This window comes from Asparagus officinalis, chromosome 5 (genome assembly GCF_001876935.1).
Source record: "Asparagus officinalis chromosome 5, Aspof.V1, whole genome shotgun sequence".
Lineage (NCBI taxonomy): Eukaryota > Viridiplantae > Streptophyta > Magnoliopsida > Asparagales > Asparagaceae > Asparagus > Asparagus officinalis.
The window spans coordinates 130,753,933-130,774,428 of NC_033798.1; the positions used below are offsets into that span (position 1 = coordinate 130,753,933).

At 41.0% G+C, this 20,496-nt stretch overlaps 3 protein-coding genes across 3 annotated transcripts; 1 reads left to right on the forward strand and 2 right to left on the reverse strand.

The window, feature by feature from the left end:
* Positions 1,324–7,483, reverse strand: LOC109841397 (probable cation transporter HKT7). Its single transcript, XM_020410347.1, is given in 4 exon segments — positions 1,324–1,557; positions 1,772–2,002; positions 6,294–6,345; positions 6,348–7,483. Coding segments are annotated over 4 exon segments (1,581 nt in total). The 5' UTR covers positions 7,447–7,483; the 3' UTR covers positions 1,324–1,358.
* LOC109842634 lies at positions 8,148–10,384 on the forward strand (the record flags this gene model as incomplete). Its single annotated transcript, XM_020411485.1, has 3 exons — positions 8,148–8,371; positions 9,542–9,671; positions 10,097–10,384. Coding segments are annotated over 3 exons (642 nt in total), but the record flags the coding sequence as incomplete, so codon positions are not given.
* LOC109841399 (THO complex subunit 5B-like) lies at positions 18,146–19,768 on the reverse strand (the record flags this gene model as incomplete). Its single annotated transcript, XM_020410349.1, has 2 exons — positions 18,146–19,020; positions 19,411–19,768. Coding segments are annotated over 2 exons (981 nt in total), but the record flags the coding sequence as incomplete, so codon positions are not given.

A 20,496-nucleotide genomic window follows, 5' to 3' on the forward strand; every position in this document is an offset into this window, starting at 1 on the left:
GCTGCCACGACTGTGAAGTGGTTCAACAGTACGAAACCCTAGGCAGCGAGGATCTATTCGTCCACCAGTTCTTGATCAAGTCCAATGGCTTCAGATCCAGCCGATCGATTCGAGACTCTTCGAGCAGGAGCTTCAGATCCGTGAAGAGGATCTTCGAGCAGCGGTTCCCGAAACTCGTCGGTGATGGTTTTGAACGGCGACGACTCACCGAGCTCTGATACTACTGTAGAGAATCGTCGTCGCTGTTTGGCTCAGAAGCCTGCTTAATCAGTCCGATCTTCCTCTCTAGTGCACCACCGAGAACACAAAGGGAAGATCGCTGCTGGTCTTCTTCTCAATCACTCACAAAGAGGAAAGGGGAATCGCACAAAGGGAGCGATGGACGGGAAGAGAGGATCTCACAAAGCTAGGGCACAAAGCAAAGGGGTTTTCTTCTCTCTTGTCTCTTCGTCTTCCCCCACTTCGAGCTACTACCAGCCCTTCGAGTCAAATAGAAGGGGGTAGCCGACACGAGAGGGAAAAATCTAAGGTCTCGAGTGGTAGGAGCTGACCTACAGGAATGGGAGATGTGACTCAAAGCAGCAGCCATCAGGACACGGAGATGGAAGGGACTGAGTACCATCGGGTAGGAGTTGGGAAGAGGCTGAGTACCATCGCGTAGGGGAGGTTAGAGATGGGCTAGGGCAAAAGACAGAGGGGAGCTGGGCCTTTTGGTAACGAGCCAGATTTTGGGCCAACAAAATAGCAACACGGTCCACCCATCTTCTCATGTTATATCTGTAATTGCCTATGAATTCTCCGCAGCCTTCATTTTTTAAGAGAAATCCAACAAAATTGTTATGCATGCGAACCAATAACATCTTTATTTTGTGGGCTCATGAAAAATATTTGTCTGCACTAATTATAATTTGTTTATAATAAATGTGGAATCCACTGGAGGAAGAAATACAACTGGCCGGTCCACATAACATACCGTAGGATTTCTCTGCAATAATCAGGGACTTAATTAGGGGAATTGAACCCATTCGTTACTGGCCTCAATACTTGTACTTCCTTCGGGATTCTGTTTCGGGATTTCCTATTAATTCCTATATGGGTTTTTCTATAGAGTGCCCATGGGCACTCTATAAGAGAGGAGAGAGATAGAGAGAAGTGAATTGTCCATGAACCTTCCTGATTTGCACTAAATTCTATGAGCAATTCACTTCTTTTTATCTCTCTCCTCTCTTATAGAGTGCCCATGGGCACTCTGTAGAAAAACCCTTCCTATATATATATATATATATACTGTACAGGGGAAAGCGAGCGTGTCATCGCGATACGAATGTGGCGATCGAGCATTAATCGCGCGCTGTGCTTCAACCCAGCTTCCAAGCTTTACCACCGTGCATGCTGAACTTTTTTAGCCTCCCAAAAAACATGACGACGATGAGGATCACTTTCCCCTGTTTGCTCCACTTCCCCACAAACCCGATCCACGCATCTCTGCAATTCCCGTCAGGCTTCAGCTGACGTGCACAGCTATAGCCAGTTGAGAATCCCACATTTCCGTACGCGCTGCATCATTAATTGTGATCGACAACCCAACGATTAATAAAATGACAGCAGTGCCTATATATAGCCCGCAGGCTATATATATATATATATTACTTTCTCATGAAATTAATTTAGAAGATATGATTAATTCCAGACTTGTGATGTTTATATCAATAATTATCTATTAAAAAAAAAAAAGAGATCGATGTAGTTCATATGTGGAAAGGAATCTTGCCTGATCACTTCGAGGACTATGTTGAAGACATTGAAGTTTAGTGGGTCTTCAGAAAGCTTTTTCCTTTCAGTAACGCAAATGAGAATGACAAAGATGGCCAAGTATGAGAGTTGTGACATGACGAGACTCTTCACCAGACCAATGCTCTTCTTGTTTCCGGTGACAGCAGTGCTCGGCGCGCAGCTCTCGTCTTCTTCTAAGGGTGTAAATGTTGTGTAAGGAGGAAGATACCTGCAAGATCGAGCAAACGTTCGTGCACGCGCGTTACAAATTGTCATTTTATAGAATTGACGTGGAAACGAATTTGGCACGGACGGTGCCGCTTAATTTCAATGTATTTCTTTGCTATATATAACATGTGGATATCTTTGTTGACAATTGTTGTATGTCCTGTAATCGATATATATATAGCTCATGCTCTATTTTTTTTAATTATCTTTTTCATTTGCATGCAGTCAAGTTTCTTTTATCTTTTCACTCATCTGCGTGTTTACCTTTTTTTCCTTGCCAAACAGGTTTAAATCTCATGAAATGCGGCGCCTAACTGCGAGCAATCCGTTCACACGTACATCGCAAAGGTGGCGAGGAGTACGTAATTAAGAATATTGCTTATACCTGGTGTTCTAAAGATTCTATATTTTATTGTTCCTGTTGTCAAGAAATATCGCTGAAAGATTACTAGTTTTTATGTAGGGGTAGAATTTGGGCCAATTCCGTACAACCTTGTATAGAAACGATATATATGTTGTTGGACTGCCTCTAAATAATTAGAGATCCACGTACGTGACTGAGCATTAAAGAAAGGAAAACTCCTCAGAGACACTAAAATAGGGGACCCCTGAGGGGACATGTGAGGTGTCAGCCCCTGGGGGCTTGATGCACTGTTCATGAACAGTGCATCAAGCCCCCAGGGGCTGACACCTCACCTGTCCCCTCAGGGGTCCCCTATTTTGGGGTCCCTGTACCAACACCCTTAAAGAAATTAGGATTCGGATCCTCTCCAACTCCAATTAGGTGGCATTTAAAGAGTCTCCAATTCTTATAATCATTGCCCTACATTCTAAATTCAAGGTACAAGATTAAGTCACGAGATAATACCACTATGATATTTAAAATCAATCTATATTACTTATAAAACATATATAATATGAGTGTCAAAGCTTTTGCTTTTCCAAAATACCCCCAGCCTACTTAGGTATATCATAGTCTAATTAATTAATTATTTATGCTAATGAAAGATAAAAAAGATAGTATAGTAATTAACCTTCCAACTTTTTCATAATATTTTGGTTTAGTAAATAAGTTGTCCCCAATCATCTCTCTCTATCTCTCTCCTCTCTTATAGAGTGCCCATGGGCACTCTATAGAAAAACCCAATTAGGAAAGGGAAAAGAACATAATAATTATTATTATTTTATTAAAACATTTGATGACATAATCACTAAATATTATTCTCCACCAATCACCCTAACAAAACACAATTATGGTTGCATGACCATTCTCCATCTAATAAATATGTAGTTTTTCAAGTTTGGTTTTATCTCCAATTAAATCATTCAAGTTCCAATATATTCCTATTAGGCATTAAAAGTTTAAAACTCCGTCTATATTAGTTTCCAACAAAGAAAGCAGGCTCACAGAACGCAATTAATTAAAGAGAAGAAAAGTGAGGACAACAATCACAAGAGCGGCAAAGAGATCCACTGCATGCTACCTGATAGCATCAGAGAATTGGCCGAGAGAGCATGGGCAACGGATTTGTCAGACTAGAGGAAGTCGATCGCTTAGAGAGACAGTAGGGAAATAAAAAAAAACAAAAAAACAAAAACCCAAACTCATTGTACATAGTTCGCAATTTAACTAATGCTAATTTCTTTGATTATAACCAGGACCAAAGGAAGGAAGGAAACTATGTTATATAGGGGACTTAAACCAAACTGCTTTTTATTTGATGGGCATGTGCTTCCATCCACTCATCGAAGGTATAAGAATTAAGTATCTTCTATTAATTATTCTTTATTGTGTTTCATCTTTGAATTTGATTTTAGGGTTTTTTTTCTTCTCTTGTCCTAGTCTTGCTTTAGGACTCCAATAATTAGTTCTAATAATATAATTTAGTACACTAGAATTAATAATGGCTAGAAGTGCTTTAGGACTCCAATAATTAGTTCTACTGATATCATTTAGTACGCTAGAATAATGGCAAGAAGAGCTGAAGTGTTCAACTCTTTAGTGGTCATTATATTTAAAGCCAAAAACTATATAAAAAAAATACAGATTTTGAATCATTGGATATTCAATCACTTCGGTAGAGATTTACTTTATATAAAAACCTATATATGTTAATAGTTTATTATTAAATACTTTTATATTAGGATAAACTTCACAATAAACTTATTGTCTAAAATAATAATATTTTCGAATAAGATATTTCAAATATGTCACCATGTAAGTATTGTGAAAATATTTATTTCCTACTCCCATTTTGATGGACCTCAAAATCATAGTTTTTATATATTTTTATATTAGGATCATCAATAGTAGGATTATAAACAACAAATTAAGAAGCCAAAAGCAGGATCCCTTGGTGCTGATGGCTAAAAAGCAGGTCCTTTGTGATGCTTGTCGTCATCCATTATATATATATATATATATATATATAATATAAGGTTGTGATGCTTGTCGTCATCCATTATATATATATATATATATATATATAATATAAGGATTTTTTTAAAGTAAAAACTACGACAAACAATATATTTTATTAAACGGTTTTTCTATAGAGTGCCCTGATTTGCATTGGGATCCTCTCTTCATTTATTTCTCTCTATCTCTCTCCTCTCTTATAGAGTGCCAAGGACACTCTATAGAAAAACAGTTCATTAAAAACTATCATTTCTTACATAGGAACAAATAATTAGAAGATAATTAGGACTAGGCTAAGGCTTAGGCAGAAAAATTAGTGTTGAACAGTAATTCGTCTTATAATGCATAAATCAACGGAGCAGTTTTCCTTAGCTCAAACTCTGTGGCGTGAATCGGATGTTTTTGTAGTTTAGTTCCCTTCGTACGAGAAAGGCTCATCTATTTGTAGAAAGATTTTTAGAGGCATAATGTACATCAATACTGATCTTAATTAATTGCTAAATTTAAAATGATGGATGAGTGCGGTCACGGCTCATTAATTGCAAGGGGGACCCCCCCACCCCCCCACCAACACGTGGTGTCTATAATTAATACTGGAAAGACCTCTGGGTGGGGCTTGGTTGGTATCGTGACATGTATTTTGTGCGGGCATGATTTCAAGTTTTAAATCAATCCAGTTAAGCTGATCAGTTTAATTTTCTTTTTATTGAATACATTGGTTGCTGCTGATATATATCTACACACGCAGATCAAGACTTAATTATTATCCCACAATCCATCTAATATATAGGGCCCGTTTGGTTCAAGTTTTTTTGCTAGATTCTTGGGGCAGAAAGCCTGCCAAAGTGTCAACTTTTGACAGTTCTGCCCAAACGCCTATTTAGAGGCGTTTTGGGCAGAAAGCCGTCAAAAGTGACACTTGGCAGGTTTCTGCCCAAAAACCTAGAGCAAAAACTTAAACAACGCGGCCCCTAAGTGCCTGATGATCAGACAATTTAGAGTGGACACTAGGAAGGGATTTGGATCCTCTCCACTATAAAAAAAATAGTGGAAGACACTGCTTTTAATATCATCGTTGTTATTATTTAGTAGGCGGTTACTGATCAATCTAATCTAAACTTACATACCCCCCGTGTATTGCACCCTTCCTATTTGCACTACAAGATAAAATCACAACCATTAACTAGATAATCAATGGCCGTGATTTATGTGTGGTCCTCACTGTTTTTTTGTAGTGGAGAGGATCCGAAGAGCTAGGATCGATATATATACTTTGGAATGAAATGTTACGTATATATAACTATACCAATCTGCTTGCTTGATGATTAATAAAGGACAGTAGTATTCCCGTAATTAGAATATGAGCTTTGCTACAGAGACCCAAAATATGGGACCAATAGAGGGGCAAGTGAGGTGTCTCCCTCCTATTGGATAATGAGTGATCATCATTAATGATGACCAACTCATTTATCCATAGGAGGACATCTCACTTGTCCCTCTATTGGTCCCATATTTTGGGTCATTGAGGAATTTTCTTAGATATAATACTATATTATATATATATAATATATATATAATATATATATTATATATATATTATATATATATATTATGCTACATGACTTATTATCTTTGACTGGAAACCTTGCCAGTCAAGTACTACTTATACGGATATGGGGTGCCATATATAATTGTGAAGGGTGATCTACCTCGTTCCAGTTTCGCAAGTATATCGTTTAGAATTTTATTATATATATATTTTTTAAAAAATTAATTTTACTGTTTGAGGGGGGGGGGGGGGGGCGTTGCATCGGAGGCGCGCGTGTGTGAGAGATCAGGAGAGTAATTAATTAAGGAGAGGAGAGGAACTAACATCATGACGACAAAGAGGCAAGACGCCTGCGACAACGAAGAGAGATCGACACAGATTCCACGGTGTGCCTCGAGTTCACCGACAGAAACAACGCGGAGACCAGGTTCTCACAGGAACTCATCCCCAAAACCCGCAGGTTGCGAGATGCCATTGCCAAGGAGCAGATGACGACGACCGTGAATCACCACGAGGACCAGCACCGTGGTGGCACACAGCACGCGAGCGCGTGTGACGGGAGAGGGAGCAGGTGATAGTATCCAGTGCCGGCCCCCTTCGGGCTCCTCAACAGATACTCGTACTCGCTTCTCTTCGTCAATCTCTTCAGCACCCATATGCAAAATCTCAACAAGGGAGGGAACATGGTGTTGCCCGCTAGGACCTGGGGGACTATCAACAACAGCAAGCCCGAGTTCTTCTTGAAGGCCATCATGTTCTCGTTCGTAGGGATGAAGCCGCAGCTGGAGAAAGAAGATACGGTGGCGAAGACGGAGAAGGTCGAGACCCATATATCTTTCTTCCTCAACACCTCCCTCGCGCTCATCGATATCAACGTCACGTAGACCAGGATTGATATTGAGCCGGCTAAGTGTATTAGAAGGAGGTAGCCTATTAGAACATTGACCAAGCACTTGGCCGCATCGTACCTCGATGCCGTAGGACTACTTGCAGGGTGGGAGAACCGCCCCGGATTCATCGTACCACCGGATTCAAGATGATGATGGTGGTGGTCGAGGTCGGAGAGCTCGACTTGTTGTCGATTGGGATTATCGGGTTCGACTCGGGCCACCAGTCGCCGTTTAAGTTTTCGCGTACTGAAGTGGAGTCCGGCGGTGGAAGTGAAAACTTCGCCGCCTATGAGCATCAAGGCGGTGAGGACGACGAGCTGAGAGTTGGAGAAGACCTCCATTTCGATGGTGGACATGCTAGAGACAGTGGCGGCGGAGACGGAGGTGAAGAAGAGGTCGAGGTCGTGAGGAGGAGGAGGAGCACGTCCGTGAGGGTCTTTTAGGGGGGTGTGTCTGAGGGCCATAAAGCCCAGGAAGGAGATGGAGATGAAGTAGCAGAGGTGGGTGAACAGGGGGTGGGCATTGAAGAGGAGGAATTGGTAGGAGCAGTCGAGGTAGTATTTTAGACGAGAGAAAACAATGTGCATGATGTGAATGATCTCGTCGAAGATCAAAGGGATTAAACGACTACAGGAAGCCATAATATATATATACATATAAATGAGAAGGGATTTGTTTTCTTCTTGTACTTTTTTTTGGCGGAGATGGTAGACAATACGTGTGGTTTATATAGCAAATGGTCCTAGGCTCATGGCATGACCTTCCTCGTCATCAAGTAAATGTCTCTACCGCCATTAGTTAGTTAGTAAGTGGTTGTTGGTATTTCTTTCATTTTTTTCGGGGGAATTTCTCGGTGGAATTAAAAAAAATAAAAGAGGGGGAAAAAACATGTCGATGTCTTGATTTGTAAGTACCCATGGGAATCTCTCTACTTCAACGTTACGTGGAGTCGAGAATTCTAGTTTGAAGGGGGATGAAAGGAGACGAGAGGGACAATTTCCATACGTAATACCAATAAGAGAGTCTCGATTGGCGTCCAAATGTTTCCAAACTTCTTCTACGAGTAGGCTTGGTAAATAGGGAAAAAGTAGGGAAAATTGTCTCTAGCCCCCAAAACCAGTCCAAGTGTTCCACCCACCCCCAATACTTTTTCAACGCTCCCAAAACCTCCAAAAGTAAACTCATAATTCCCTGAGCCCAAAAACACAAAACCTAAGAGTTTTAAACATGTGAAGACCATAATACATTCTCTCTCTCTCTCTCTCTCTCTCTCTCTCTCTCTCTAAAATCCAACGGCGTGGGCCGCTCCACGTCGTCACGGTTCGCCTTCACGGTCTCCCACCTCGACTCACTAAAAATCTGGTACCTAAGCTCAGTAACTCCCACAACGACCGCAGGTAGCAGCCCTTCGCTCCTCGGCGTCTCCCCTCTTAACGCACGCTCCTACTCCTTCGCTTCGCCGAGAGCTCGGTCGACCCCCTGGCCCCACCAGAAGCTGCAGGGCACGCCGCTGTAGGCTGTCTAAAAATCACTACAGATAGTTTATCCCCATCTGACACTAATGATGGAAGTTACAATCTGACGACTTCTAGAAGGCTACAACTTGAAGACTTTCACGTAGAAGGTTACAATCTGACGACCTTTACAACAACTAATGAAAGCTCTAATTCAACAACCTTCACAATCAACATCGGGAGTTACAATCTGATGACTCTCATATTTTCAAGGAGCCAAGACGAATGTTACAAGGTGACGATCTTTGCAACGCTCTAGCGAAAGAGACTACAAATTGACGGTCCCTTCATATTAAAACGTAGATATCTCTCAAACCGTAAGGAATTTGGCAAAACTGACGGAGCAAACCAAACCCTATGGGGTAGGTTTGGTCGGCTCCGTCTCGTCGAGATAGCCGATGTTCATATATAATTCGTCCAATTCCGACTTACGGTTTAAAAGTTATGACCTGTTCTTCGCAGCAAGTTATGTTCTGAAGTCCGTCTGCAAGACTGGACTTCGTCTGAACATTGGACTTAGCCTGAAGCTCGCCGAGCCCGCCTGAGACTCACTTCTGCATCCAAGATTCGAAACGTAGAGGTCATGCCCGTGTTCTAAACTCAAAACACAGAGGTCGTGACCGCATTTGAGATTCAAAACGCAGAGGTCGTGGCTGCGTTCCAGATTCAAAACGCAGAGGTCGTGGCTGCGTTCCAAACTCGAAACGCAGAGGCCGTGGCTACGTTCCAGAGTCAAAACACAGAGTTCGTGGACTTAAAACGCAGAGTCCATGCAGAACCCAACTCTGCGTCTCAGGTCCAAAACGCAGAGTTCATCTCTGTATTCCAACTCTGCGTCTCAGGTCTAAAACGCAGAGTTCATCTCTGTGTTCCAACTCTGTGTCTCAGGTCTAAAACGCAGAGTTCATCTCTGTGTCCCAACTCTACGTTTCAGAGTTACAACGCATCGCGGCCTGTGCGTTCAGCCACCCAACATAGGCCCAACTCTGCGTTTTTAGTCTAAAACGCAGAGTTCGGGTCCAGAACGCCATTTTCGGCGTTTGACTTGTTCAAACACGAACCGAACAGTTCCAAGAACCGTTTTCCCCCCATGATTTGAGGAATTTTCGCCCCACTTAGGAGCAGATTAAGGGGGTAGTTACCACCCTTAATCCTCTATAAATACCAGAAACTCAATTGAGTTAAAGGATCAGCTTTTTGCATCAAAAACAGATCGCAAAAGGAGAGATCGGCAACCTCTTGAGCAGATCATCTTTGGATCTTGGGGATTTCTCGGATCTGGAGATCAGAAAAGGGGGGTCTTCGCTCAATCTCTGGAGCATTCCTTGGAGCTTTCATCCCTGGCTTATTAACCGATTTTCGGTTCAAATCAACTCTGTTACAGAGTTTAAACTCGTTCTGAGTTTCTAAACTCGATCTGAGTTATTAACTCGTCCAGAGTTTCAAACTTGCTTTGCAAGTCCTCCACAACATCAAATCGTGAGGAGAAGACCATGTTCTAGTGAATCAAGACGTTCGGATCGTCAACGGAGAGCAAACTCGACGCGAGCACTCGAGGGAGGCACTCCATCGCCACCGTGAAGAACCCAGTTTTGAACAAAGGGGAGAATCAAATTCATTCTCCTCTCTTTTATAATCGGAATCCAAATTGTAATCGATTTTGAGAGAATACAAATCAATTTTTCTTTCATTATTTCTTTTACATCAAATTTTCCACAAACAGCCGCGTCAGCAGCTGAGGACGCCGAGGCTGTCCTTCCTCCAATCCCCCTCGATGCTCTTCTCCGGGTTCAACAATAAAGAAGGCGGGGCCGCTAAGGGCGAGAAGGCGAAAGAGACATTTATGATGTATTTGAGGTTCCACCGGTGGCCGTATGACGAGATGGTGTACAGGGCGAAGATGTGGCCCCTGCTCGGCGGGCTCATGTCGATCATGTCACCTCACGAGAAGCAGCAGCGTTTCAGCGGAGGGGGAGGGAACGCGCAGCTGCAGCATCACCACAAGATTTAAGGAAACACGAGTGATAGAGCTCAACTTCTCTGTTACATGCAGTACATAGTTGTTATGATAATTTACCATCTAAAGAGAAGTATCAAGAGATTATCTACATAGGCTTAAAAAAGCCATGGTCCAAAACGGCTTTAAAGCACAGCCGAGGCCAAGTCTATCGTCCAGTCGAGCAGACGAGCCATCTGTCGACCAAGAGTCATCATGATCGACTCGAAGTGCGGGACCAGTCGGTCCCTCGCAATTAAGACGACTCCTCGAGCAGACGTCTTGACCATACACTCGACCCAAAGCTCACTCGACTATCGGGTCGGTAAGTCATAATGATGACTCGCAGATCAACCTACCTCGACTAAAAGGATAAGATCCGACCAAGCTCACTTCAGATGTCAATCAACACAACAACACTGATTAGTCCCATCGAGATCTCTGCTCTAACAAATCCCCTGCATAAGCCGCTTATTCTACTTACAAGTCACTTCTATGGGATCGCCATGATGCTCTTCTGGGCTCGAATAACTTTCCCTCCCATCACCAACCGCCATCTGGAGGGAGAAGGACGACCGAACAGTGGGCCTATCCTCTGCCATGTCTCATCTGTCAAATCCAGGATACTAAGAGGACACCTCTCTCCGGTATTCAAATGACTTCCCTTCTAATCGCCAGCCGACACCTGGAAGGAGAAGGATGACTCAACAGCCTATTTGCTCACCCTGCAACCGCCCTCCTGTGCAAAAGAAAAGCCAAAATCTCAGAGGCAATGGACTATAAAAGGAGGTAAGAAGGGTAAGGGCAGGGGGGAGGGAGAGCTCTGTTTCTTTTAACATCCGAACTTTACTCCCCCTTTATTCTTGGCATAAAAAGAAATTCACCTCTTATAGAGGACCCCCCTGCTAGGACCTCAATGGCCTAGGGACCTTCCAAAAAACCTCCCTCAAGCTCTCAAACTGACTTGACCGTCGGAGGTGCCACGTGGGAAACTAGCCTCGTACTCCTGCGATTCTCGCATGTGCAGGTTATCAGTCCACCCCGCGCGCTCAGAATCAGGCATAGAGTCGGAGGAGGAGTCGACCCACCTTTTATCCTCCCGGCCTCCATCATCAACGGAAGACCCTCATCGACTGTGCTGTGTTCATGGACATCAACAACATTGAAAATTTTAAGTACATAACTGTTAATTAAACTAGATTTTTGCAATGAGCTGAGTACAAGTGTTAGTAAGTATTATGATAATATATTACTCATATATATAGTATATTCTATATTATTCACTGATACATATATATATATATATTATATATATATAGTCAATATATATATATATATATAATATATATATTATATGATACTATATATATATATTATATATAATATATTAGTATATACTTATATACTAGTTTTGCTGACATGTGCCGCATCATGTCTCCGCGTGGCTTAATATCAAAGCATTATTATTTGTTCGTCTAATAATTTTTCTTAATCTACTCTTAATAATGTCGAGATATTGCATTATGATCCAATTAAAATCTACTAACATGGTTTGTTTACAAATTTCCATAAATTTTGTATTTTAAATAATTATTTGACAAATAGTTTGTTCTGAAATAGATGAATTAATATTTGGAAAATATTGCTTCGCAGCTTGAGAATAAATAACTAAGAATTTCTTCGTGATATGGCGGAATACTTAGGCTCTATGTGATTGTTGTGGTAACCACTTCAAGTCACATTTTTAAGAATTATTTATTCTTTATTTATGTTGTTGATTATCGACTCAGGTATCTTATTTATTAAATCTTAATATCGCCAGTATTGTCCTTACACATTTTATTGATTTATTGGAATGCTCAGAAGGCAAAGGCCCATGTGAGTGCTCATGCGTAATATGTTATTACGAATATTTTTAAGCTACAAAGAAGAGATGAGAGAATGGGAGGTCGTGTAATTTGCTGTAGGGAGAACTCCCTTTTCTCATGTGAGTTTTATATTGTGATTCATGTGCTGAGAATAACTTATAATAAAGATGGGAGATTTGGAGATAAGAATTCGTGGAGTGGTTTTGAAAATAGTGGGTGTGTATGTGGTTAATTACTATGCGTATTTTTTTTTATGCGTTTTCTTCGTTCATTTCAAGATATTTGTAGTCCTGACTGGAATAATAATACATTAGTTATAGTATGTTATATATTTAATAACTTATCATTTTTATATATGTATTATTATATATAATATATATATATATATATATATATGTATATAGTATATATCGATAAAAAATGGGTATGCTTGGTACCAAGCATAAAATATTTGTCTGCGTAGTGACTGTGTCTGCATCCTCATCCACTCACTTCAATTGGGCGGGACCATTATATCAAATAGGAACCCATGTGAATTATATTGGACAACGTTTGAATTATGGCGGATCTCTACATATTTGTTGAACAGTGAGTGGCGGATAACTATGCCACATCACTAATCAGAAGATAAATTGTTAGTGTGACTTAAAAGGCTCAAACTTGACATACCATATTCCTCTCTCTCTCATAACATCTACCTCTCTCTCTCTAATATCATATAAATATAGATATTATATTATAATATAATATAGATGTATTAATTATGAGAGTATAAAACAAATGTCCAACAATAATTATATTATAATTAATTGCTTTAAAATAATCTAATCTAATCTAATAAGAAGAAAATAACAAAGACAAATACATGTAGAAGGAGATAAAAGTGCTACGAAAATTGTTGTAGTTTCTTGGCATATAAACATTGGTATGTGATGTTGCATGTGAGAGAAAAACAATTGTAAATAGAGTTCTATTTAAATAATAATAGTATAATTAAACTTTGAAACTAATTATGTAGTGTCATGAACTACTTGAATTTTAGTTGGTGAGAGATCACCACGTTGTGTCCTTATATCACAACTGTTTATTTTAATTTTCCTTTTTTATAATTTTCAAAACGATTTTGTCTCTTTAATTTGTTTAGTAGATTTTGCAAATACTCCGTCCACATTATGTACATTTGTAGGTCTGCGTTGTTTTGGGGTTCGACCTATGCAGCGGACATTATTTGACTCACTAATTTGTTTGGTTTGTGCATATACGCCATTCATCTTGTATATATTTATAAATTTGGCATTTAATAAATTTATTTAGGTTTACATTTCAATTTAAACTATATCATTATCTTCATACTATGTATATCCAATATGAATTCATCAATTTATCAACTTACTCTTACTTAATGGATTAATTTGAATTTCAATGGTCTTTTTGTTTACCAAAATATTTTTCCAAACTCGTGCTTTTAAAGAGAGTATGATTGATTTGACCTAGTATTTGTTATGTGAAGAGTGGGAGATGGGGGACCTAGGAAGGAGATTATACACGGAGTGAAATGAAACAGATGGACGTTGGATGGGTTTGTGATAATTTGTTGGATGTATCAAGAGAAGCTCACTTGTCAAAAGTGTTAATGCACGAAAAGAAACTTTCCAAACTGCTGATTTTCTTCTTTATGAAATGTTTCCATTAGAAGAAGATCAAATTTTCACTCCTTAGAATATCTAAGTTTCGTGGGGACCACTTAAGGTAGAATTAGAGAAGTGTGAGCTATTTTCTATCTTGGTATGTGTATCTTTGGCACTATAACCTATTAAAGTTTGAATAAAACGTTTTATCTATGCCTTTATATAAGTGCACATAAACACCAAGTTATTGTTAACAATTTGATTATATAACGATTAATTTATTAATTTAATTAGAGTTACATAATTAACTATTTCAATTTTTATTTAAAACCACTCTAGATGAGATATAAACGTTATATGTAGCTAACAAGCACTAAAAAAATGTTTAATTATAATCTTATACTATTAAAAATCTAATGTTTAATATAATTTTGTACTATTATAATCTAATCGGAGTTGCATTATTACATAAATATTAATTTCTATAGTATATTAAAACATCATACACTTGATAATCTAATACTATTATAATAATTGATTTATTTATTTAATAATCTTAAGAATAACTATACTATAGTATAAACACTTAATTAATGTGATTTAATAAGATTGGGAGTTATGATCATAGAGTAAATTGGTTATATATATATAGAGAGAGAGAGAGAGAGAGAGAGAGAGAGAGAGAAATAGAGAACCTTGATACCAAGTTGCTTCAAGTAACTTAGTAGTGACGTGACCTAATCTGGCCCCTACATCACACCTCGAAGATAGAGCCTCAACTACCTTTCACCAACTCCAATGTAGATGTAGGGATCAGATTAGAGCACATCACTACCAAGTTGCTTGGAACAACTTGGTACTAAGTTTCTCCATTTCACACACACACACACACACACACACACACACACATATATATATATATATATATATGTGTGTGTGTGTGTGTGTGTGTGATGGGGTGTTCCCTGTTACTTACAAATATGATATCCCGAGAATAGACCCAGTCGAGCCGACGTCACTCCCCAAAGACGACTCGAAAGGCGGACTCAGTCGGGTGAAAGATTGCTACTCAGAAACCGGCCGACAATTCCCCCGAAGGCGACTCAGAACATTACTTGCCAGCATTATTTTACCATTTATGGTCATCATTACGACTCCACGTCACTCGCAGACCAGCCTCAACGGCTACTGATTCCCCATGCCACAGAAGTGACTCCACATCACCCACTGACAAGCCTCAACGGCCGCTGATTCCCCATGCCATAGAAGCCTCAACGGCTGCTGATTCCCCATATCACTAAAGTGACCCGCCATCACTCATCAACCAACACGAATAGGGCAAAGGATGACTCAGCCTCCAGCTCACCCCTCGTCATCATCATGAGCCGCCTTCTCACTAAATAGTTATTCTGCCCTTGGCATCCTCTATAAATACAAACACTATTCGTCCTGAAAAGAGGTTTGGTCTCTCCATCACTACCTAAAAAAAATTCTCTAGTTACATATAAGAAGAAGATACTATTCCTCTATTATCGGACCAAGTACACCAACTGACTTGATCGTCGGAGGTACTACGGGGGAAACAGACCCCGTATTCCCGAGATTCTTGTGTGTACAGGTGATCCGCCCACCCCGAGCTCTGAGAACCTGACATAAAGTCAAAGAAGGAAAGCGGCCCTCCATCCCTCTCGACGATCCAGCAACTCTGCAACCCCCATCGACTATTTGTTCACGAGCATCAACAGTTTGGCGCCCACCGTAGAGCTACTTTCCTCTTTTTCAGAAGAAATATCGAGTTCTGAGCGAGGAGTGGACCAATATCCTACAGGCGGAAGACTGCCCCAAGCAACATCATCAACTTCGTATGGAAATCCATCGTTTGACGCTTCAGCGTGCCCCGGTCGCTTATCACCGACAACGGCACTCAATTTGACAGCAAAGGTTTCCGCGACTTCTGTGAGGAATATAGTATTCACCTCAAGTTCACCTCGGTAGCACACCCAAAATCAAACGGCCTTGCAAAGGCTGCTAACAAATGCATGCTCTAAGCTTTAAAGAAGAAGGTAGACTCTGCCGTGGGACGTTGGGTCAAGGAATTGCTAAGCATTCTATGGTCATACCGAACAACTCATAAGAATTCAACTGGAGAGACTCCCTTTAAGTTAACATATGGAACTGAAGCGGTTACGCCAGTTGAGGTAGGCATGCCGACTATCCGACTACAACACTTTGATGAAGACCTGGGCCTAATAGGCCTACGAGTTAACCTTGATCTTCTGGAAGAAGCAAGAGAGAAAGTGCTGCGTACTCAGATCATTAATCAGCAACGGATCACTCGACATTACAACAAGAACATCCCAGAAGATTCACGGTTGGGGAAGTGCTGCGTACTCAGATCATTAATCAGCAACGGATCACTCGACATTACAACAAGAACATCCCAGAAGATTCACGGTTGGGGACCTTGTCCTTCGCAAAGCGGCCTTCGACAAAGATACTCGGCAAGGCAAGCTGGCTCCGAATTAGGAAGGACCCTATACGATTATGGAAGAGCTTAGGGCCGGCACCTACCGGTTGAGAGCTCCAGATGGACGAATCCTCAGTCACCCAATGGAACATTGAACACCTACGATGTTATTTTCTTTAGAATTCCAACTCAAATCTCTTGAATTTTGAAAATTTCCTAAGAAGAATGCATGCTTTAGATGATTAATATATCTGATAAAAGGGGTTTAGCTAAACTTTTGCGTCACCGTAACAGACCTAGTCAGCTAGGCACCCGACTCCTTAGTCGGTAAAAAGACCTCGATACCTCCTCAGGGTAAAACCAAGGCATAACCCTTCGGCCTACTCCCACAGTCGCCTCTCAGCCCTAGGGGAAAATGGAAGACCTAGTCAACTAGGCACCCGACTCCTCAGTCGGTAAAAAGACCTTGGTACCTCATCAGGGTAAAACCAAGGCATAACCCTTTGGCCAACTCTCACAGTCGCCTCTCGGCCCTATGGGAAAATGGAAGACCTAGTCAGCTAGGCACCCGACTCCTCAGTCGATAAAAAGTCCTTGGTACTTCCTCAGGGTAAGACCAAGGCACAACCCTTTGGCCGACTCCCACAGTCGCCTCTCGGCCCTAGGGGAAAATGGAAGACCTAGTCAGCTAGGCACCCTGTAGACATCAAAAAATGCTTACAGACATTCAAACACCACTCAAGACGATATAGAAGAACAATATACACGTCATCAAGCAACATATGGCGGCGCGGCAGGACATGGTGCCGCGGCTAAGGCGCGGCAGACCAAGGTGCCGCGGCTAAGGCGCGGCAGCCTATGGTGTCGCGGCTTAGGCGCGGCAGCCTATGGTGTCGCGGCTTAACCGCTGCAACCTATGGTGCCGCGGCAGTTAAAGCAGGATGCTACAGCAGTTATAATACAGTTATCTGATGATTATTTAAAGTCCACGTGGCGGAGTATCAGAAATAGAACGTGTGCTGATGTGGAAAAGCAGTTAAACCACGAAAAAGGTGGTTAAAGGTCGTGGGAGAACTGTTTCAAACACGTATGAACGTGGGTGTAACTGCCCCTTTAGCCGCGGCAGTGTCGACTGCCGCGCCCTTTAGCCGCGGCAGTGTCGACTGCCGCGCCCTTTAGCCGCGGCAGTGTCGACTGCCGCGCCCTTTAGCCGCGGCAGTGTCGACTGCCGCGCTCTTTGGCCGCGACAGTGTCGACTGTCGCGCCCTTTAGCCGCGACAGCATCAGCTGCCGCGCCTAAAGAGACAGTTATTGACCAGCTATTTCTTCAGTTATCGTCTAAGGAGGCTATAAATACCCCCCTATAGCCATCATTGACAGGGGAAATAAAATTTCCAGAGAGATTAGAGCAGAGAGCCTTGAGTTTTGGTGAATTAGAGCAAGAGAGAGAGTCTTCCTTCTTCACAAACATCCTCAAGAAGCTTCTAGCGAGTCCTAGAGATCTAAGCTCAGACTTGATCTTTGGAAGAGTGAACATCTTACATCGATAAGATATTCGCTTCAAATTCTTACTTCGATAAACGAAGGAAGAATCATTAAACCCCTCACGGTTCAATCAGAATCTGTGATTTGGTGGTCCACGAGTCAAAGCGCTCCCGGCACAGGCAAAGATCCCACGCAAGCAGCGATCCAAACAACGGTCCTGCGTTTGTTTCTCAAGAGTTGTAATTTTCCTTTTGTTGTGTAAAAGAAGTCTTATAAAAAGACTATCTCTTTTGAATTTGTTGTAATCGACCGAAGATATAATGAATTCCATAACAAAACCAACTTTTGACGCAAACAGGAATAAGAGAAAGAAAATATGAACCTAGAATGGTCGAAGATACAAAGGAGAAAGGAACGAATAATATCAGTATAGTAGGTCAATACATGCAACTTCTCATGACTTGACAAGTAGTTCCTCATTTTGCTTGATAGCATCATACTTTACAATCTAACTAAATTGTGAGCTGCAGGCTCATTCACGTGTCTCAGTTTTCCAACATGCTATCACCATCTGAACCCACTAGGCTCCTGCACCTAACCTCCTTCCAGTGAAATCGCTTTCCTCTAATTCTTGTGTAGCATATATGATGCTGAGGAGAACATTTTGGCCTCTCCCTGGACCTCCTAATTGTTTGATGTGAACAAAATTTGGCAGAAAAGTTTGATACATTCTCACAGCACAGCTTCCTTGGCCACACATACTTAACGCAAATATGCAAGTAGTTAGTTTAACTTTTAGATGATACAATTCTTTCCCACTAAACATCGAGTCCCTGTGTCCATAAGAAATACCAAAGATGTATACCTGATGAGGTAGCTCCATGCCAGTGTCGCCAGGGAATAGGTTGCACAAGATATTATTGTCAGGTCCTTCCTCTGTATCTTCAATTGCAACACATATAACATTTAATTTTACCAAATATTCAAACCTTAGGGTGATTAGCTTTGAAGGTTTAGCCTCAGTATCCTCATCATCATATATAAAGAGAATGACTTTAAGCGGATGTAATTGGTAAGTTCCTGATCGATCAGCATTCTCCTTAACCACGCTCTTCTTGGGCCTTTTTCTTCTCCTCTGCCCATCTTCATCATCATCAGGTGCATCATCTTCCAACCTGCTGGTTTCTGTATTGTTCATGGTACCTGAACAGAGCTTTCTGGTATCAATGTTTTGCCAATAAAACTGAACTCACAATACTATCTCAGTTTGCAACACTTGTCATTCTAAACATGCTAACAATTAGCAAGCTTACAAAACTAAATACTCAGTATGTAGGGTATCCCAGATTGCTTAAATATTTTGGGGGGAAATTAGGAGACTTTCCCACATTAAGTGCTTTTTATAACATATCATATGCTTTTAACATATCATAAGATGATCAGGTCCAAAAGAAAATGTCAAGAGTTCCATCAAAACCGAAAACTGCATATAGATATCCAATATCATGGACAGTACTAAATTCATAAATGGTTGTAGGGATGAAAATTGACAAAATAAGAAACATGATAGTTCTGAGATTTCTTTAAGATTACCAATGTCTTTATTTGCTTGCTGCTGGGCAAAAGTTTGAGCATCCTTTATACTTCCAACAACCTCCAATTCTATTCTCTCCCCAAATGCTTCTTTCTGAGCCAATAACTGTGAGTAAACTATATAGAGTGGTGGTGGAAGCAACTCTGCTGCAGTTTGCTGCTTCAATTTCTTCGTGTGCATAATTCCGAGCTGCTGCTGCACAGGCAAGGAAGCTTTCTTCAAAGATTTCAAGTGTGATGGGAGACTTGAGAGGAACTTCTTCCGGTTTGCTATGGTTTCCATGAGACCATTTTTATGTTGCTCCAGTTTCTCACGAAGTTTGCAGAGTTCTTTTCGCTTGTGCAAGAAAATACAAGGTTAGAGCTTTGTAAAACAAAATTGAAACAAACAGATGTGAAACTAGGAGACAAAAGCTATTACCAAAATTATATTACTTCTCAAGCTTTTAAAACAAAGCTGAATAGTTGGCAGGCGACAAGACTAAGCGCCACAACGACAAGAAACTAAATGGTGGAATCCATTAATTTGGTCAAATAGAAAACAAAATAATAAAAATAAAATTCTCCCATTGCCTGAAGACATTCATGTAATGCGTCGTTTGCTTAATAGAAGATTATTAAGAACTTGAAATTTCCATGATTGGAGAACTTCCTAGAGAATTTTTCAGGCCTTTTCAATTTAATTGGTAATGTTTCTGCCAAATAGGAAGTCTAGTGCATGAAACTTTTCTGTTTGGTTTGTTGGTTTGGAATGATTTAAATAAAAGAAGTGTAAAACTGTGATAACATCATCTCTAATCATAAAGTAAGCACTACCCAGCACATCGCACCTAGGCGGTCGCCTAGACAAGGCCTAGGCAGATTTCTTTTTTCGTTTACTTGGAGATGGAGGAGATTTTGCCGAAGGTTGGAAGAGGTGGAGGCGGCCACCGATGTAGGAAGACATGGAGGCAAGAACAGAGGAAATCAGACGACCTAAGCTTTGCAGTTCACATAATGGTCCATGCTCCCCTAGGTGCTCCCGAAGACCTAGGTTGGCAGCCTAAACATGACTGGGCCTAGGTGAGAGCCTAGACAGCTTTCTAA